The sequence below is a fragment of the Erpetoichthys calabaricus genome, chromosome 2, assembly GCF_900747795.2.
Source record: "Erpetoichthys calabaricus chromosome 2, fErpCal1.3, whole genome shotgun sequence".
NCBI lineage: Eukaryota > Metazoa > Chordata > Cladistia > Polypteriformes > Polypteridae > Erpetoichthys > Erpetoichthys calabaricus.
In genome coordinates, this window is record NC_041395.2 from 247,696,886 (window position 1) to 247,719,752 (window position 22,867).

At 35.4% G+C, this 22,867-nt stretch overlaps 1 protein-coding gene across 1 annotated transcript in view; it reads right to left on the reverse strand.

Moving 5' to 3' along the window:
• The window catches only part of LOC114645573 (cilia- and flagella-associated protein 46), a 232,656-nt gene that overhangs the window by 138,811 nt on the left and 70,978 nt on the right, over positions 1–22,867 (reverse strand). Inside the window, exons 21-29 of the mRNA XM_028793411.2 lie at positions 21,230–21,337; positions 12,648–12,829; positions 11,724–11,855; positions 11,385–11,550; positions 7,593–7,683; positions 7,298–7,445; positions 6,929–7,112; positions 6,134–6,290; positions 870–965 (exon numbers count right to left, since the gene is read on the reverse strand). Coding sequence (XP_028649244.1) covers positions 870–965; positions 6,134–6,290; positions 6,929–7,112; positions 7,298–7,445; positions 7,593–7,683; positions 11,385–11,550; positions 11,724–11,855; positions 12,648–12,829; positions 21,230–21,337 — 1,264 coding nt within the window. The remainder of the gene's footprint in view (positions 1–869; positions 966–6,133; positions 6,291–6,928; positions 7,113–7,297; positions 7,446–7,592; positions 7,684–11,384; positions 11,551–11,723; positions 11,856–12,647; positions 12,830–21,229; positions 21,338–22,867) is intronic.

Below are 22,867 nucleotides of genomic sequence, written 5' to 3' on the forward strand. Positions count from 1 at the left end.
CCACTGATCTGGATTAAGCAGGTTAGAAAATGACATAACATTATTTTTTTTCTTTCAGGTAATTGTCCTGAACTATTTATCGTTTTCACTAAACTAAATTTGCTAATGTAATTTATAGACAAATAAGTACCTAATATATCATGCTATACCACTTGGGCATGTGGTAAAAGGCAAATTCAGACAAAATAGCTAGGAGAAGCACAATAAAGATAGGCATGAAAGAAAAGAAATGAATCATAAACTGTCAAAGGCTCAGGTATTTGTTTGTTACTTTTAAAGACAAGTTATCTGTGGACATTTTCTTTTGTTACAATGAATTTAATATTTACTAGGGAGATTACAACTACAGTACTATGAAACTATGCAAATATTTTGTTGAAATAAACATTCCATAGTTCAGTTTATTTTTTAAGTTTGTGTTTGTTTATGTTAAACCTCTGTTCCCAACTTTGCTTTAGAAAGTGAACACTTACTCCTGAGGCAGGAGGAGGTGAACTACAACAACATTATTTAACATAGCTATTCTCTGCTTCAATTTATGTACATATATCACCTAAGAAATACCTTATTTATTTTCTGAATAAAATTACTTTGCTTTTAGGCACAATCACTAATAAATGTTTTTGAGAGGTGAAGAATGCTTGATGGACATTTGCAACCTTAAAGTTAGCTATGTAAGGAAAATGGCAAATCTTCATAGTGCTTTAGTGCAATAATCTCAACCACTTTACTGCACCTTCAGTTCAAATGTCCTCCAGTTATAAACAGCAGCATTCACTCAGTAAGTAAAAATTTTCAACGCTAACTCTTCACTTGATTTAAATATTGTATTACCACTTTTTACAATCAAAGGATTATGTGCTACATACATGGTTTGGTGGAGTCCGAGTTTTCATTGGATTCATTTGTTTCTTTTTTTGAAGGTAGCTTGCTGCTTGTCCGAAGTTTTGCTATTTCGTTATCATCTTAGAAACAATAGAAAATACAAAAAGAGCGTTAATCCATTGATATGCAATTAATAAGGCAGATACACTATGAGAACTAATACTTTCAAGTATGGACATTACAATTTTTATTGCCATAGTTACACTGGACAGTATTCTGCTTGTAGAGCATGTTTATTTTATGTGCAGTTGAATTTTTGCAGAATATGTAATATATTTGCAGTGGGCTGTCACCCTGTCCGGGGTTTGTTTCCTGCCTTGTGCCCTGTGTTGGCTGGGATTGGCTCCAGCAGACCCCCGTGACCCTGTAGTTAGGATATAGCGGGTTGGAAAATGGATGGATGGATGGATAACGGATGGGTGGATGTAATATATTTCAATTTTTCAAGTAAGGAAGACAGAAGTTTCCAGACAAGGTTGTTATAGGCCTACTTAAAACTAAATTAAAAAGTTCAATTATTTAAAACCATCATATTCTTACATAAGTTCAGAAAACTTTTATTCAAATTAGTTATTAATTATACTAAAGTATATTATTGGGAGGCTTGTTACACATGTGTGTTGAAGGACTCCCTCTCCGGCTCTGTTGAGGTGTATAAGAACCCACTGAGACAAAGGGCACTGCTGCCACTAACACTGTCTTCTGTTTCTTCCCCTACAGTGCCTGAGAAGCCACCTTCTGAGGGCAAGTAGCTCCACTCCTTCTGGTCCCGCTGACATAAAATCCAAGCATCCCTTAAGAAGCCATAACTTTTGGCCCCATCACGCTGCAGGATGGAGCTTCGTCAAAATCAGACCCGCTGACAACCTTTGTGATTCCACCGCCAAGACGTGCTACTTTCTACATTCTTTTGTGTCTTATTTTTTTCTCATTCATGGACGAATAAAAGGGATGACCCCGTTGATTTCCCAAATTTCTCATTTGTCAAGTCTGTCCTTACCACAGCCAACCACAGGCATTACTGACATCCTCAGTAATGTTTTCTCTCGCTAATTGACTCCATGGTGTTTATCCAGATTGTGAAAGGCCCCGTATACTATCACACTCATACTTTAGATTAATTATCACCAATGGCATTAAAATTCATTATATTATTAACTCTCTTGCTATAGAATCCATTACAGATCATTATATGTTTACCCTTAATCTGCATATTCCCTTGGCAATAACTACTTACCAGTAAGTTATAACCAAAATGACATATTTGTAAAATAATTGTATTTTAAGATTTATTGACATTTTAAACATTTTAGACTTAATCTCACTATACAACTTCTACTTATATCCGAAAAGGGTATTAGCTAAATCTGCTCCTCACAAAACAAACTTAATCTCAGTTTAATGAGAACAAATGCTATCTTAAATCATAAAGTTGTAAATTACAACTGAGAGGAATAAGATAAAGCATTTTCACAACCTCTATGGGTTTATCAGACATCTGTCTAAAAAGCAGACTCTGTTTGCTTTTCTAGGTTGAATAATAAAAATATTAACACATTCACAAATAAGAGACCTAAAATGACTGACATAATTTTATTAGGAATTGGGAAACTTGTTTAGGCAGATTTGAAAATGTTTTTGTGCTGCAGTTTTTTTTTTAGGACATGAGAGTTTAAGATATTGGAAGCTTAATTTTTGAGCTTTGTTTCTAAATAAAAGTCTGAATTGTGTTTGTTGGTCTGAGAAAGATTAAAATTTTTCTTTTTTAAATTTTAAGTGTATCATATTACCATTTTAGAAGCTACAACCAGTGGTTTACAAGGCCTTAAATAATCTTGCTCTGTCCTATATTTTGGAATGTCTGTCACCTTACACTCCAAATCATAACCTTAGACCTTTGAATAGGTGTCTTTTTACAATTCCAAGAGCTAAACTTAAAAGAAGCCTTCTGCTGTTATGCACCTAAAATCTGGAATAGTTTACCGATAGAAATTCACCAGGCTAAAACAGTGGAGCATTTTAAAGAATTGCTAAAAACCCATTATTTTACCAAGGCTTTCTCATTGATACATCACGGCTCCGCAATCCACACTAATCCCTACTATGCCCTGCTGTTCTTTTTCCATTTTTGTGGAAAAACTGCGATCTGCACCACCACCACCTAATCCAGGTACCATATTAGTACCCCAGAGGTCCACATGACTATCATCATCAAATTCTTTTTTATGAAGCCTGAAAATCATGAGGACTGATTTAGATCATTTATGTTAGGTAGAATGCACAGTGTGGGCTGGGTAGTCTTGTGCATAACCATATTGATTACAATGTCTGTGTTTGCTGCTGGTCATGCAACAAATAGCTTTTGTGGCAGATTGTGACACTGTTCCCCAATTAGTTAAGATGGCAGAGTGGTTTGCACTGCATTCAAGATTTTTATATTCGAGTTTATAGATAAACACTTGTAAAAATAACTTTGGTTAGCCTTTGATTGTTTAGGTCCATTTATTTTGACTACATCTTTTCTGGCAATTGTTTCTTTCATTTTCCTTGTACCTAACACCTGGCATCTTCTTTTACTATATGTTTTATGTGTTTCTTTAGTTATTCATCTGCTGTTCACTTATTGCAAGACAAAACCTTTTCAGATCTCCTTTCAGAAATCATTACAGCAGGATCATGAAAAGATACTTCATTCATTTGTCTCAAACAAACTGGAAAACTACTATTGCATGGCATTATGATCAGGCTGTTTGAATTGTTCACTTACCCCTATGCAGTTAATTCAAAACAAAGCAGTAAAGATTATAACTATAACCAAGAAGTGTAACTATATAACTCAAGTTCTTCATACAGACACTGGATTGCAACTGACTTTAAAGCTGATTTTAAAATCCTTCTTCTCATATATAAAGTTACAAATGGTTTAGCCTCAACTTGCATACATCATTAGTGTCAATAGCACAAGGCATGTATTGTGATTTAAAAATGCACAGGCTTATTTAGATATAAGAGAATAAATAGTACTTAAATAGTACAGAAAACTTTAGCTATTGAGTACATAACTCCAAAAATGATCTTTCAACCCAGTAAAGCAATACTTTGAATAAGAATAATAAGAGTGACTTTGCAGTGTACTGATATTAAATAAACTCCAAACTAACGATGTACCTAAAAGTAAAACTTTTATGAACTGCATTAGATCCTACAATACTTCATTTAATATGCACAAATCTACATCCTAGATCCACATGACGCAAACTATCAATCAAAGTGCTGCATCGCAACAGGCACGGATTCAAAACGAAACACCTCCCGTCTCAGACATACGTTAACGGCAAGGAAGGCTACAACGGGCTTCTCACACAGCACAGGCAAATCGATTACAGCTCCAAAACAACACGTCCCAAATACTACACATGCAACAACGCGCCTCTCAAACGGCACAAGCAAAACATACACCAGGAAATTTCATTTGGATTAATGAATGTCATTTGCAATCATTGTCATTCAGTTCACTTCCCTGAAGAAACAACTGGCAATACAAGTTATACATTTACACGTTGTTGTCAAAAGGGTCAAATTAGACTGCCTTCTTTACATTCATATACTGAATATCTACAGAAGCTTATAACTGACGATGTACCTGAAAGTGAAATCTTTATCAACTACATTAGATCCTACAAATCGGAATCCACTATGAACATTAACAGTGGCACTGCACGTGACATCCGTCTTGAAAAAATGTTTATTGATGAATGTTCAATGGCATGAACAAACGTTTATGAATAATAATATTCGATTTGGAGGAAAGATACTTTTATGAGGAGGAGATTTTAGACAGTGATTAGCTATTCTTCCAGATACCATGCACTCAGCTATTGTTCAGTGCACCTTAAAATACGCAGACAATTGGCATTGCTTTCAAAAGATACAGTTAGTAAAAAAGATACGATGTCCAGAACCAGATCATAACAATTGCTTATTACAACTGAGAGATGGTACACTCACGAATACAGATGGACTTCAGCCACATATTATTACAATTCCTCAAGCCTTTATCTGCGACGACTTAGTTACAGAGAGATTTGGAACAGCAATCTCATTAGACCAAATGCCCCTTTTAACACAACGCACTATATTATGTCCAAAAAATATTAATGTGGAAAACATAAATACCCAAGTCATTCCATTACTTCCTGGAAAGACACAACTCTTTCTAAGCTCTGACAAACTTGACTCTGATCACAACAATAACCATCTTAAATGACCTTACAAGTTCTGAGCTGGAATTACCTTTTACACTTAAACGGCATGTACAAAGAAATTTTCAAATAAACCTTTACACTGTGCCACACACTTTATTGTTTACTTTCTATTTGCATCATCTACACCGTCACACTATTCTATATCTCATTCATACATCACGCTCTTTGTCATTCCCAACACCAGGGGTTGGTGAGCGAAGCGGGCAGGGGGCGGAGCCCCCTAGTATTAAATAAACTCCATCAGTCTTAATATTTAAATGAAGGATGAAGAATATTGTATTCTCTACTGCTTAGGTGATTTCATACTGTTCTTAAATTTTGCTTTATATTCGTGCCATTACTTTGTTTTTTACATTTACTTTCTCTTCTCAGTATCTGTGGTACCATTTGGTCTATCTTAAATTTGATGAGCTGTCATATCAGTTTTTAGATGTATCTTCAGTCCAAGTGAAATTGTCATTTACTTATGGAATGACCTTTTTTAGATTGCAGCTGAACTAGGACAATTGGAATTTGGAACTAAAACCACTCGGTGACAAATCTGCAAAAGGTGGGCGCTGCAATCATGTACAAGAATCTCAAAGAAATATTTCCAACATCCTGTGGAATTCGTACCACAAAGAACTGAGGCTATTTTGAGGGCAAAACAATTTTGTATTAGTATACTGTTCATAATAATTTGCTCACAGAATGTATATAAATATTTGAATATGTTGCATCATGTTTCTCTGTTTATGATTTGTGCTTCTTTGCAATTGTTTTTATTCATGCTGTATTTGTAATTATTACATACTGCACTGTGGATCTCTCTAAACGATGAAACTGAACTGAATTATTATCATTTACACTACCTACTATTAATAATAATAACAGTAAATTATTATTTATGTGACACATGCCTTTGCCCAGCAAAACATAACACTGTAGATTAGAATACATTAAAATCATTTTCAGGTACATGTGTAAATGTTTTCATATAATACCATTGTTTTTTTCCTGTTCCCCTGGTCTCAGGTGAAGAACAACATCAATTGCCCATTCAATTATGTTCAAAGAATTTGACATTGGAAACTGATTTGAATACAGCCATTCACCAAATAAAAGTAGGAATTCAACCTTCTGCCAGTCATATTCTGATTGCTGAAAGAAAAAAGATTTTTGTATCAACTTGTCAGTATTATACTGTTTGTCTGAAAAATAGCAGGCTTCAGTAATTTGGATTAGATTAGGTTAGATTAGATTTATCAGTAATTAATGCATGTAATATCCACAAAGGTTAACTTCAGGTTTTGTATTTTTGAGACAATCTGAAGTGTGCTGTCATTGCTTGGATATACAAGGAGCTTTTGAGTTAAGGCTGTCACAAACTAAGCTTTAGAAGATAACTGTGTAAATTTAGTATAGTGTTTATCAATCAATATTTTGATTCAGCAAAAACTGATGACTCATTATAATACTGTATATCAAATGTCCGTTCTTTTAAATGACAGCTACAATGCTGGGGGGTTGAATTCATGGATGAAACACAAAGGCTGATGTAGAAGTCATGTTAACAAATTAAGTTAAGTCACAAGGATGACAAGTCACTACTATACTAAATGGTACAAATGCATGAGTATAAGTTACAACAGAAATAGATTTAGTGAATGTCCTTGAAAAACCCTAAGAAATAACAGTCAAATGACACTAAACTTCATTACATATAATATTAATTTTAAAAACGTTTTCTACATCATAATATGAATAATTACATTCATTGCAAGCAGTAGGTGACTAACCTTTAATGATCCAATTGCATTTTGGTAACATGATAATTTGTCTGCCATTTCCTTTGAACAATCTGCCAGTCTGAACCACATGCAAGAGATGTAATCTTCCGTTTCATTTCTTAACTTCTGCATATCCATCATTGTATTTTGTCCAAGTCTAGCTTTCACAATAGCTCTGTGCTTAAACAGGAATCTAAAAATATATACAAAGGGTAATGACAGAGACATTCAGGTAATACTAAAACTGTACAGCATGTTAATCACTCATTTAAAATAAGTGCAGGATGTTAACAGTATTACATTAAAATTGTTACGAAACCAATCCAAAAAAGGGAAGCAGAAGCTAAAATGAAATTTAATGCAGCTCTGCATACTCACAATCTGTGTTTTGTTCGGGGCATTTGCCAGATTGCATCATCTAGAACTTTCAGACCTGCTTCCCAATCACTGTTATCAGCATATGTAAAAAACAGGAGTGCATACATAGCTGCTCTCAAAGTGAGATCCTCTTCTGGATTTCCAACACCTGCACAGTAGATGCAATAATTGTACTGAATAGTGCATAAAAATAGAGTGATCTTAATTACACCAGAAATATCAGATCTACAAATATTAATACAGGGCATAAGGCTGCATGTCTAATTTATTTAATTACATCATAATTGTATTTTACTTGTTGCTGAAGGTCCAGTTTGACTGAAAACAGGTGTTGCAGAAAGTTCAGATGATGGTCTGGGCAAAACTGTTAATATTTCTCCTTCATCCTATTGTAAATAAACAAATATACATTTTTATTAACAAGATTGAAAAACATACTTTGCAAATAATTTTGCAAGAAATATATACATGGGTTTTCTCCAGGTGGTGAAGCAAAATTGGCCCAAATGGGTGTGTGGTGTGTGCATTTGTGTGAATGTGTTTCCCTGTGATGAACTGGCATGCTTGTTGGGATCAGCTTCAGCACCCTGCGACAATGCTCAGGATTAAGTGGGCTTAGAAAATGGTATGGTATATGACTAAAATGGAAAGAATTCAAACACATAAAAAAGATAATTTACAACTAGTATGTGGATAAAATAAAGTAATACATCATATTTTGCTGATTACAACACATATTAATGTAATAACAAGGTGGGGGGGGTCATCATTTTTAATTGCTATAATGTTATTCGGATTTCTCCTTTATGTAAGCTCATAATTCTATGATATTATCATTATTACAACTAATTAAGCATTATTTTGATATAGTTAACTGTCTAGTATGACAAATGAAAGTATGCAAAACACATTACATTTCATAAAAGCATATTGTGTCGCACATGCATGAATGGTGAGTCTCTTATACTGTATGTACTCATTTCAGGGCAACAAAAGGGTGTAATGATGGGGTGGAACACTTTTTAAACAATCCACATTTTCCTCTGTAAAATGGAAGAACAGTGATTAGAAGAAATGTAACATCAATTCCTCCTCAAACTCTAGTTCTCCTGCCCAACCAGAATAAAAGCCATTGGCAAACCCCAGGAGCCAACACTTATGACTAGTGTTAATCAGCTAAATTTACCAAACCATTTTCACAGTAGATACGCTGTGTTTGCGATTGATCATGTTTGGCAAGTATTTTCCTGGAAATTCACTGTGCAGCTGGTTTAGAAACACTTTTTTTTCCCAGCGCCCCATGATACTTTGCAAGGCCAGTGTGACATCACAGAGTTGCAGCAGCCAATGTTGGATTGTACAGCTATCCCGAGTATATAACACAGATAGTGAGTACTAGTAGTGAGTTAAACGCTAGTGGAAAACTTGCAAATACATTTAAACATAAACTGTGCATTCAGAAGGAAACTGGAAATGTGTCTGTGTACTTGTGTCTTAAAGGCAATATCTTTTTGTTTGGACTTGTAAGTGACCTGTATGTAATATCTGAGCATACCACTCTAATAATATTATCCAGAGTGCCGTGCAGTTAATGCAGACAGGAGGGAGTGAAGAATGCATGTACTTTAGTGTTGTGCTTATTTGGTAGGAGTGGCAGTGTGAAAGCAAAAGCATCAGAGAAAAAAAAAAACAAAAACTAAACTTTTAGTTCAAGAAAGATGAGCACCTGCTAGCAAATCTGTGGTGGGAAAACCTTAGTGAATTCAAGCTTCCTGTCTCCTACTGTCTGCAAGCAATTTTACTGTTCTGATATTTAATTCTTTTAATTTGATCTTAAATCAAATCAGAGTGGCACAGTGTTTCGCCTACTGCCTCCCAGCTCAGATGACATATTTGGCCACAATAATCAGTCTAGCATAGTTGGTGGACTGTTTCCTAGGGACACTTAAGACTATTGCACCATTGTAATCCACTCCGATGGATTCACGCCGATCTCAAATTGAAGCAAATTCAGTGGGGTTCAGTCATCACTACATATGACCAACAGAGCCAGAATAATTATGTGCCCCTGCCATTTCCTTCCAGCTCCCACAAGAGGCTACAAAAAACATACTAGGACGACATAAATCTTTTACCTTTTTAAACTTTCTTGTCTTCTTTGCCATTACATTTTACAAATGATACACATATATTATTTGCTCTGGTCATGCAGTCCACAATGTTCTTTCTCAATGTATTTAAAATGTATTTAAAATTGTCATCTGAAATGGATTAAGAAAGTTGGTCTGTATGTACTTCAAATATCATTTGAAACAAGAATCCTTTTATAGCTCCTTTCCAGAAGAAGGCCTCTGATACATATGTTCTTAAAACACTGAAGTAAAACTAATAACAAACATATTGGTAAAATACAGAGGTCAATTTAATTCAGGGAGTGTCTTCATAATAATTGCTAACAGCACTGACCTTTACTGAAACAATTACATGCTTTTCAGATTCAAGGCAGTAACAACCTGTATTTCTAAACATGGCAGAATAAAAATGTTAAATATTAGCAGCACACATGTCCGCAATATTCATTTGTCATAGTTACTTAAGGAATGTGCCTGATTCATCCTGACCCCATGGTATTAAACACACAATTCTGTTTTTCTGCTCTAGGAAATGTAATTAATCCATCCATTTTCAGAACCCACTTAGTCCATTATTAGGAGACAGAAAGCTAGGGCCAATCCCAATGAAAATAGTCTACTAGCAGAAACTAAACCTGGATATAAAGTTAGTCTATTGCAGGAGAAAAATAACGTGAATACTTTTCTTCACAATATAAAAAATGTATCACTTAAATAAAGAATTTGCTTAATTCAGTTCAGGGAATGTTAGATGCATTTCACAGTGCATTCCCACTCGCACATCAACATTCATACAAGACTAGGATACCAGGATACAGGAGTAACTCATTAACCAACATCAACATTTCATGGAGGGGCACATGAGTACCTTGAGAACACAGAGAAACAGAGTAAAGGAAGCATGGGAAAGGTGCTATAGAAATAAAATGTATTATTATTATTATTAAAGGTGTACATTCTATACACACGCACAGTGACCAAGCTGGGATTTGTAACCACCAATCTGGAGCTGAATGGTAGCAGTCATAATTTTTTTCTCTCTTTATTTAAACAAACAGCACACACCCCCTAATGTCTTTTAAAATAAGTGTCTATATTTCATGTCATAAAACTAATAACATTATTTTAAGTACAGATTATAAATTAATCTTTAACATTTTGTAACCTTTGACACTCAAAATCACATGCTTCAATTGTTTGAAGTATATTTACCAAATAACTACAACTCAACTGATTTGAAAGCAGTAAGCCCAGCTTCATTTAAAAAACTACTGGAGAGAATTCAACTAAATTACACTAAAAAAAGATTCCAACAGAAATAATTCTAATGTAAAATACTACAACAACATTTATTTATGTAGTACATTGTCATACAAATGGTGCAGCTCAAAGTGCTTTACAGGATGAACAGAGAAAATTTTATATGAAACAAAAGTAAGATCAGACAATACTAAAATAAAGTATGGTCAGATGGCCGGGAGGACAGCAAAAAAAGAACAAAAAAAAAAAAAACTCCAGATGGACTGGAGAAAAGATACATCATACTATTCAAACATTAGTTAAAAGAGATTATACAATTTTACTTCAGAAAAAAAAGAGTAAAATGCACTCTCCGACTTTTACATCAATTACCAGTATTCATTTATTGGCCAAACAGTCACTCTTCAGAAAACTGCTTCTGAAATAATAGCTTTTGTCACATGCCACTACAAAATCCTTCATAAATAGCATTAGTAATAGATTTCGTGTTTTGATGACAGCATAAACGTGGTACAGTTATAATAACTTAAATTGAGTTGTCTTGTAAAATATTATTTTGTAAATGTGCTAGATATTTGAAGCTTAATGTGGTATATCATGGTTACTAGCAAAATAAAAACAAACAAAAAAAAACAATTCAGTTCAAAAAACTAAAATGTTTCAATTCCCTCTGTTAAGGCCTTGCTATTTCTTACCAAATGCTCCTTTTGGCTAGTACAGTTTATAGCTTTCAGAATTTTCACAATGGAGTCTCTTAGTAGCTGCCTTTCTGATGGTAACTGCATAATAGACAGGCATGCATTCCAAAAGTGCCGTGCTGCTGTCATTGCATGTCTGTGGCTTCCAGCTTTTTCTGCATAGCTAAAAAATGAAAAGGAAGTCATTGATAACTATGGAAACTGCCATAAAATAAGCCCAGAATAACATACATAATTAAATCAAAAATTATGTGACAGGCAGTTTAAGGATGTTTAGTATTAAAATGTATGTTTATCCTGTATAACCTTTATTGAATAAATGGGGAATATTCTTACCAGGCACTTAATTCAAATGCATTCAATGCAGCATTAAGTAAATTTCGATTTCCAGCAGAAGACTGAATTATACTTTGACCCTGGATACAGAAAATAATGCTGAACATTTCTTGTACCACACTATAATCACATCTGTGAAGAAAAACATGGAAAAATGGAAAAATCTAATTATAAAATGTAACATTTCAGGTTTGCACTGCTATTGAAAATAAGATGGAAAATAAATTACATAATGTTAAAATAAAGAATTTAACACACTGATGTCATTATACATTTCAAGATATCTAGTGTTTATTCTCAGATTAGATACTTCATGTTCCATTAGATTTTTCACTGATATTCTGTACCTTCCATACTGTATACATCAATTAGTGGACACATTTCCAGATCACAACGTATATACACACTAATCAGGCATTTGCTTTTGGCTGTGCAGGGCAGGGTATTGAATATTTGCATTTTCTGAGTGTAGTATTCATTTCTCTCCATAGAGGTCATACTTATTCTACATTTAACTTATACTTCCCCATTAAAATGTGTAAGGTATAGAATATAACATAAAATACTTTCAATGACAAAAACTGAATATAATACTAGAACATAAAATTAGAAAATACTGCAACATGCTGTACATTACTTACATAGTTAAGAAATGGTGATCGAATGTAGACCTTTATAATAGTGTAAGGGGGCAGCTGAAACCCATACTGTACAACATGGAGAAAATGCAACTATAATGAAAAGCTCCCCTGTATACCATATTGTACTAGCTAGTTTTAATGAACATTTACTAATTTGGCCACTACACAATATTCTACAAAGGATTCCTGTGCTGTAAACATTGTTAATGTAATTATAATAAAAAGCAGACTGATTCGTAAAAAAAAAACAGGAGAGTACTTTTTTTTTTTAAGGTTAACTTACATTGTTAGTTTATTCAAATTCACTTTCTTTGTAGCTGCTTCTTCCAACCCTTTTGCCTTCTGGGTACATAGCATTACTAAATCATGATCATTAGACAAAAGAGAAAAGTGTGCTAACTGTATCCATGCTTGCAGTTCAACAACTGCATCAGTCCAAGTGCTGTCCGACATCACCTTTGCCATCTGAAATAATGTAGTGACATTTATGTCTTTTTGTTTTTTTACAATACAAAAGATTTACACTTGTAGGCAAAAATTCAGCAAAATAGTTCAATGAAAAAAGAAATCTACAGTTAACAGGTAAAACAGAGAAAATTGGATGAAACAACGAAGACAGAGATTTAACTCAGGTGAAGGTAGGAGAAACTTAATATTATATGAATAGCACATCGAGAAGAAGAATAATAACAATGAAATTTGACAGTCGAGTAAAAGTAGAATGTGATAATCCTTCAAATCTGCTCCGATGTTCCAGCCTAGGAGAACTCCTGCTTACTGATGAAAGTCCAACCTGAGAATCCTCCTGACCAATGATCCTCCTCTTACGATCTGCTCTTCAGTAAAAGCCTTTTAGCACATTTTAGCACAACACGCTTCAGCAGAGCACAGCAGGTCCCCATTTGGCAGACAAACCCGTACGTGATGTTTATGTAAACTTACTTTCAAATGTAACTTTTCTTTCATAAAAATATCCAAATATAATATAACCTTGCACTGCTTTTGAACATACAATCCTGAGCTGAAAGGGTCTGCTGAAACCATTTGGACTTGAAAAGAATTGGTAAGGAAATACCTTAGATTGAGAACAATGAAACCCCATTTCCACTTATCAGTACATCTGGACTCTACCAATTAAGTATCTATTTAGCTAGTTGTAAAAGAAAATGTATTTGCTAGTTACCTGACAGTTTAAAACAGTTTGTAACTAGTCAAATAACCCGTTGAGCAACTCTGTCCTGCCATAGTGCATGCAGCAGTAAAAAAGTTAACAGCAGGATCTCATGGTAAATCTTTTTGAAACTGAACCCAGATGACTTGAAGAATGCATGTATCTTGTTACTCCTTGGCTGGGACAATACCCTCTGATTAATTTGAGCTAGCATGGAATGACTTTGAAGGCCTCAAAGCTAGGATCATCCCTGCACTTGTCGTAGTCCTCACCCAGTCTCAGATGAGGATGGTGACTCTTGGAAGTGAAAGGCTTTTTCAGTATATTAACTTGCTCAATAGCTTTTTTGTACCATATAATTTCTGAATTTCTATTGGGTAATGGGTGATCGGGGTTCATTTTGACTTTCTATCTCACTTCTACGTAGTAATTCTCTGAGAAAACACCATCTCAGAACTGTCAATTAGAAGGTAAATGATGACTGCCTGCATTAAAGTGTATAAAATGTTCTTTACAAGGCACACTGTGATTACTTTTCCAGAACAGCAGATGAAAATGTTAATAACCCCTGCTAATTTCCATTCAGAGCAATGGCTAACATGACCCATAACAAATCTGAAATGTCTGAGATAATTTCAATTAATGTAATGACTTTATGTACAGTATTTTCTTTAAAAGAAAAACAAAATGTACACATTTGAAAATGTCAACAGCTGCTGGCAGAATTCTTAATGTTATGAAAATATCTGTAAGCCTTATCCTTCCAAAATCAGATTTTGGCCTTGTAACTTCTGTTTCAAGCATCTGAGAACAGATGTAAATTCTTTGGAAGGTCATCTAGTACAAGACCAATAAAATCACTGCTTTAGGTCACTACAACAGTCTGCACCTGTGCTTAACGTTTAACTAAGAAGTAGCTAAATCCAAGTAATTTTTTCTTTCTTATAATGATCCATGTGTTTTTCACTTGTTCATTGTTGGCTACATGATCTTATTAAAGGTCTGATATGAGTTCCCATGATTTTAGCTCTTACATTAGCAAGAACTGAAAAATCTATAAAGGTGTGTTCAAGTTTAATATCCACAATGCATTTTTTATTTTTGCATGTAAAAATTTGTAGGCAATAAATTTTTTTTGGCACTTGAAATATTCCATCTGTCTCAAAAATGATTTCAAGGCTAATTTATATTGACTTGTTATAACTACTTCCTGGGGATCTGTCAACCCACCTAAGCATGTCAATGTTTCCTGCAGAAATCTTATCTTGCTTCGGGGGAAATGTAGATTATTCAGTCACATAAGACCAGGGAGGTGCAAAGCCGATTGTGTAATATGCATAATTAAATAAATTATACGTTATATGCTTATGTACCATAGCTAATTTAAACAGGTTAAAAGGATAATGGCACCAGCACTGCCACAAGAACTCAAACTAAAAAGGTCCTAGTATATGTGTCCATTTAAAATAATGATTGGTCAAATGGGAAACATTAGGTGACACAAAGAAGGATAATCAGTCGGTATGGGCAAATGAAGAGCAAATGTGAGCTTAAAATTGCTTATAATGAAGTCACCTCTTTTGAAAGCATCTATGAAATGAGACAACAACAACAACAGCAGAGTTTAAGTGTGTAATTTTTGCCTTTGGTAATTACTTTGTTGGCACCTTTAAATTGTGTGCAAAAGACATACAAGCAAAACAAATTAAAGGATATCTCCCTTGTTTTTCACAGTTTTCTTGTGTCACTAACACAATGTCAGGTGGCATGGTAGTAACAATTATAAAATGAATTTAATTTATACACTGCCCGGGGTTTGTTTCCTGCCTTGCACCCTGTGTTGGCTGGGATTGGCTCCAGCAGATCCCCGTGACCCTGTAGTTAGGATATAGCGGGTTGGATAATGGATGGATTTAATTTATACAGTGCAGTGCTTTTCCCATGGTCAATGAGCTTCACAAAAATTCAAATGCAACATCAGGATTAATTGCATAAAACAAAGGTCAAAAAATAACACTGGATAAAAAAGGACAAACATTAAATTCCAAATCTATATATATACTGTATATACTGTATATATATCTTATACTGTATATATATCTTATACTGTATATAAACGTCAACGCTCGGAAGTGTGTGTGTGTGTCTGTCTGTCTGGCCTGGAAGTGTGAGGTGGCCCAGAAGTGTGAGGCTACAACATGAAGCTTAAAGAAATCGACTCTGTCGCCAAAGTGAAACTGTTGAGAAAAGAGAAACTTGCTTAACCACTACTACACAAGCGAGGAGAGCACATCGGCAAACCGAAACATCCAAGGTGAGAGAAACTTGCTTAGCCACTAATGCACAACTGATGCATTGAATTGAATTGAATTGAATTGAACTGATGATTGATTGAAGTGTCAGACTCCATGGCTTCTAGGAGGCTGGGCTTTTTACAGCATATATATATATATATATATATACATATACAGTTAGGTACATAAATATTTGGACAGAGACAACTTTTTTCTAATTTTGGTTCTGTACATTACCACAATGAATTTTAAATGAAACAACTCAGATGCAGCTGAAGTGCAGACTTTAATTCAGTGGCTTTAATTCAGTGGGGTGAACAAAACGATTGCACAAAAATGTGAGGCAACTAAAGCATTTTTTTAACACAATCTCTTCATTTCAGGGGCTCAAAAGTAATTGGACAAATTAAAAAACTGGAAATAAAATGTTCATTTCTAATACTTGGTTGAAAACCCTTTGCTGGCAAAGACAGCCTGAAGTCTTGAACTCATGGAACTTCATGAACTCATTAGTCTTGAACTCATGATCAGATGCTGGGTTTCCTCCTTTTTAATGCTCTGCCAGGCATTTACTGCAGTGGCTTTCAGTTGCTGTTTGTTTGTGGGCCTTTCTGTCCAAAGTTTAGTCTTCAACAAGTGAAATGCATGCTCAATTGGGTTAAGATCAGGTGACTGATTTGGCCATTCAAGAATTTTCCACTTCTTTGCTTTAATAAAGTCCTGGGTTGCTTTGGCTGTATGTTTTGAGTCACTGTCCATCTGTATCATGAAACGCCGCCCAATCAATTTGACTGCATTTAGCTGGAATTGAGCAGACAGTATGTCTCTGAACACCTCAGAATTCATTCAGCTGCTTCTGTCCTGTGTCACATCATCAATAAACACTAGTGTCCCAATGCCACTGGCAGCCATACACGCCCAAGCCATCACACTGCCTCCACCGTGTTTTACAGATGTTGTGGTATGCTTTGGGTAATGAGCTATTCCACGCCTTCACCATACTTTTTTCTTGCCATCATTCATGTAGAGGTTGATCTTGGTTTCATCTGTCCAAAGAATGTTTTTCCAGAACTGTGCTGGCTTTTTTAGATGTTCTTTTAGCAAAGTCCAATCTAGCCTTTCTATTCTTGAGGCTTATGAGTGGCTTGCACCTTGCAGTACACCCTCTATATTTACTTTCATGCAGTCTTCTCTTTATGGTAGACTTGGATATCGATACGCCTACCCCCTGGAGAGTGTTGTTCACTTGGTTGGCTGTTGTGAAGGGGTTTCTCTTCACCATGGAAATGATTCTGCGTTCATCCACCATTGTTGTCTTTCGTGGACGTCCAGGTCGGTCTTTTTGCGTTGCTGAGTTAACCAGTGCTTGCTTTCTTTCTCAGGATGTACCAACCTGTAGATTTTGCCACTTGTAATATTGTAGCAATTTCTCGGATGGGTTTTTTCCGCTTTTGCAGCTTAAGGATGGCTTCTTTCAGCTGCATGGAGAGCTCCTTTGGCCGCATGTTGTCTGTTCACAGCAAAATCTTCCACATGTAAGCACCACACCTCAAATCAACTTCAGGCCTTTTATCTGCTTAATTGATAATGACATAACGACGGACTTGCCCACACCTGCCCATGAAATAGCCTTAGAGTCGATTGTCCAATTACATTTGAGCCCCTGAAATGAAGGGATTGTGTTAAAAAAATGCTTTAGTTACCTCACATTTTTATGCAATCGTTTTGTTCACCCCACTGAATTAAAGCTGAAAGTCTGCACTTCAACTGCATCTGAGTTGTTTCATTTAAAATTCATTGTGGTAATGTACAGAACCAAAATTAGAAAAAAGTTGTCTGTCCAAATATTTATGGACCTAACCTAACATATACAGTGTTATACTGAATACCCTAAAAAAGTATTTAGATACTGAATATTGAATATACAGTCCTTAATATGTTCAGATTTCTGAGTTAATACAAGTTAAACATGTTTAAATTAAACTGTAACCTAAAAATGCACTTCAATCAGTGCCAGTCGAAGACAATTTTGAGCCCTAGGCAGGGTGGACACACATTGTCCCTCATTGTCCATATTGGGTAGTTGGTATTACACTTTGATGAAGAGGGAGGGGAGGCTCCCCCTTGGTGTCCTTAGCATGTGCCCCTTCAATAGCACAAATGCCACCACTTTCTGTATATGGGGACCTTTTGGAGCATGTGGCCATGGATGTATGTACAATTTTACATTTATAAACGGCATTCAACAGTGAACAGCACAAACTTGAGTGTGACTTAAAAAAAATAACTAGCTCGGAGTGTGTTTTAGCCATTTCATATTCTTGATATGTTCTTCTTTTTAAAAATAAAGTTAAATAAAATTATCATTATAAAAACTAAATCAGGTTATGCATTTTTTCCATGGCATACCAACACGTAACTAACCTGCCAACTAAATGATTCACTAAAATATTAGTATTTACACATTCTGTAAATCAAATCAAGTGACATGCGACTTTTCAAAAGATATAAGATTTTTATTTTCTCATCTAAAGAAATAGCACTTTATGCTTCCACTTACATTAACATTTACGTATTTGACTGATTCTTAGCTTTTAAGGGATAGCTTTGACCACTTAATTGTTTTTTTATAGCCATTTTTCCAGAAAAACACTTCTTTACACAATCCTTCAATTCCTGGCATTCAAAGTAATAAGAGGCAAGAGCATGTGTGTGTAAACTTTAGATGGTGTAATCTAAGTATTGCGTTGTGTACCTATGTCTTATCTACTCAAATAAAGTCAACCACAGATCACCGTTCAAATCCTCCTTTAACTTTATTTCCTGTTTCAATATGCAATTAAACTCAAGAGGCTAAAATGCAAACAGAGTAGCCAGTATCAGCAGCAAGTCACATACCATTTTACATTTCTTCCACATCTACAGTGCTGCTTCTTAAAACCTGCTTGCAAAGTCAAGGAACATGGAGCCACTTTCACTATGGTTGCCAGACCCATGGGGACCAACACAATCCTCATTGCCAGCCCTGTGAGTGCCAGTGGTCGTATTGAAGTCACCCATGACCAGAGGAGTGTAACATATATATATATATATATATATATATATATATATATATATATATCCATCCATCCATTTTCCAACCCGCTGAATCCAAACACAGGGTCACGGGGGTCTGCTGGAGCCAATCCCAGCCAACACAGGGCACAAGGCAGGAACCAATCCCGGGCAGGGTGCTAACCCACCGCAGGACACACACAAACACACCCACACACCAAGCACACACTAGGGCCAATTTAGAATCACCAATCCACCTAACCTGCATATCTTTGGACTGTGGGAGGAAACTGGAGCGCCCGGAAGAAACCCACGCAGACATGGGGAGAACATGCAAACTCCACGCAGGGAGGACCCGGGAAGCGAACCCAGGTCCCCAGGTCTCCCAACTGCAATATTTATTGCAATATTTCTACACACAACTGACTAAAACACCAAAAGATACTATACTTGAGTGAAAGATGTAAACAAATAAAAATCATAAACATCTAATAATGACAATAGGTAAGCCTATACTGCTGTATTACAGGATGCTGTTATAAGATGCCAGTCAGCATTGCAGGATTGGAATCACTATTGAAAAGGATAGTTGATGGGCGTGGCACATGCAAACATTACCATTCTGAGACTTTGAGGGGTGGAAACCGCCAGGGGAGAGTGCAAAAACAGGCAGGTACCAGACTCCAAAAAGGGGTGAGCAGTGCTGAGCAGGATGTCGCCATGAAGTGCAGTGGGATTCTCAGCTGGAATTTTTTCTTGGAAGCAGGAGTACTTCGAGGCTGGAACATTGGAGCGGACTTGGGGGATTAACATTACTGGGTTTGATCTGCAAAGTAGGGTACAAGACATTTGTGGCTGCATGATCTGAGGTCAAAACAACAAAACTTCTAAGTGGTAACCTTTCTCTCCCTAATGGAAGGTAACAACTTCATGTTAATAGATCTCAGCCCATTGAAGTTTATCCAGTGTTTTGATTTGATTTACACTAAACTACTCAAACGCCAATAAATCTTTATGCTATGTTCATTCTATTTACTGCTCTACATTCAGTTCATTATAGTATATAAACAAATGTCACATTATTCCTACACTTTCCTGTAAAATTCTGTTTTGCAATAACCATCAACAAAAACCAAGTCACTAGGAAAAGCAGGAAAAGGCAAGAATTGACCTGATTCAGAAATATTTCCCTCATGTGCAATTGTATAGAGCATCTTAAGAGTAAGCAGCTATATTGACTTCATAATATTATTATTAATACTTGACTGATGCCTTAATCCAAGGCCACACACAGTGTCAGTAGTGTGACTTTAACTCACAACTTCAGGGTTTGAAATCCTAGGTCCTGAGCTTTAAACACTGATTTACAATAATATTAGACCTTGGTAAAAAAAATATACAATATTATATAAGAAAAGCACTTAATTAGCTAACCACTGGCATTATAACCGACACCCATTGTCTTACAGATGGTAAAAGATAAAAACAGAAAAGCACAAAGTTCTGAATTAGAATAAAAAATAATAAACCAGATGCATATACATAATACCAAAGACAATGAACAATAACATAATTTGTTATACCCGTATCTTGAGCACCTAGAGAGAGAAGATGAACTGAGAAAAAGGGAAAGAATATCAGTGTTAGTTAAATGTCATCGTGAACTGATGTATTTTAAGTTGCTTTTCAAAAGAATTAACTGAAAGCTGATATAATTGATATATGAAAGTCATTCTAAAATCTAGTGCAATAGATCTGAAAACCCTGTCAAACACTGGGCCAAAGTTAGTTAGGGGCACAACAAGATTGTCAGCATCAGCAGACTTGGGGAAGCCACGGCTGTAGTGATGATGAAGGTTACTGACATGCCAGGCCATGTAAAGCTTTATAATTACTAGCAGAATGTTATATTCAATCCCATGAGACAAAGGGAGCAAATGAAGGTGGTGCAGAACAGGATTGGTAAACAGGAGTGTATATCAACCTTTTGAAATACATTAAAGGTTTAATTTTTCTCATTTACCAATGTGTAAGTAAAATGTGCACGAATTTTGTCAATTTATAAAAGACTATGTCTTGGTATTATTTTAATTGCTTTCGAGTAAAGACAAGACAGACTTAAAAATGCAGTAACTTAGTATTTGCATCATGAAAAAATAAAGTATAGCTGGACATTTTAATTAGCTTTCTTTTGCATTAGAGCCTAATTAGACTTCAACAATCAAAAACAGTAGGAGAAAAAATATCTTTATGTTAAAACCTACACATTAATGATCCAGAAAATGGTGTTTGGTAATATGTTTTTTTTTCAGGATCTCCTTTAAAGTTTATAATTTCGGTACTTACCAGAGAGAGACTAGGAGCAGAAAATTCCATTAGTTTTGTATTATTACATGAATGCATTTCCAGTCCAATAAGTATTTTTGTCATTGCACTCTGAGAAATGTCTTTGCTCTGGGGGAAGGAAACATAAATACATATTTGATGATACACATTTTAGTACACGTCACTACCAATAGAAATTTCACAAGTTTCCTGTAAAACTAAACTGAAAAGCAAACATTCAAATTAACAAGGATAGCATTTTAAATAGAGAAAAGTGATAAGCAATGTGATTCTGTAAACCAGCAATATCACCGAGTAAAACTGTGAATGCCAGAATGAGGATGCTTTGAGGGTATTCTAATACCAATTAAATTTGTTCTGTCAGCTGAAGGGAAAAATATTATCCTGTCGCATTTGCTTAGAGCTACCCTCTATTCCTTTGGCCTTTTCTGGCACTCTACTGAGCCTTTCACTTCTGTTCCTCTACCTTGTGTAACACAGAATTGTTTCATTAATTGCCCTGAATGTACCAATTTTATAAATGAGGAAATAAAATTGAACAATATATACCATATGTTAAAAACTGCAAAGAAAAAGAAGGAAGAATTTTGATGGCATTCAGTTTCTCCAGTAAATTATGAATCTAATTTATTAGAAAGGCATGCCATGAATTTCACACAGTGAGAGAATGATCAGTCACCCATGGTGCACAGTATGATTACTTGAAAGCAAACATGTCTGGAATCTATAGAACACTAATGGCACATGGAGCATCAAAATTCCAGTGCACTGGACAACTTCCTTTGGGCAAGGCCATTCAAAGAGATTTAAATTAATAATAGAAAATGTAAACCATTATGGATGTTGACGAATTTAAAAAACAAGAACTGTCTTTTTAGTCAAAACTATAAGCATGAGGTCTGAATAAATGCACAAACTACAGCACCAGTCAATTAAATCAGCCATTTAAAAGCAGGCATATTGACAACACATTCAATGTTGCAGTACCAGAATACATGCTGAAATCTGCATCTTTAAAGTCTACATTTCTGATAATAAATTGGTTTATATTTTATCATTTATGTTGATTAAAGTAATTACTAATTATAGTGGTGGCTTAGAGGCCAAGGATCTGCGCCGGTATCCAGAAGGCTACTGGTTCGAATCTTATCACTGCCAAAGGGATTCTAACTCCATTGGTCCCTTGAGCAAGGCTGTTAACCTGCAATTGCTCCAATGGTACTGACTAATAGATGACCCTGAGCTCTGACCCCAAGGGGTATGCAATAACTACATTTTGTTGTACCTATACCATGACAATATCACTGAACCATTATCATTAATCATTATAGGCATTATGTATTTTATAGATGGATGAGTTCTTTTCTGTGTGGCACTGTGTCAAAGACTTTAGCATTGTTGAATTAATGCTCTAGAGAACTGAGTTCAGATATTGGCTGTGTAAACTTTACTCGTTCTTTTAGTGGCCTATTTTTCGTCTCACATTTTATACACATGTCAGTTAGTTTGACTGGACACTATAAATTGGTCTGGCATGAACAATGTGAGTGTCTGAGTGAGTATGCCTTGTTATTAATTGGCTAACTTCCCTGGGCTAGTTTCTGCCTTGAACTCAAAAATGCTTGGATAGGCTCCACC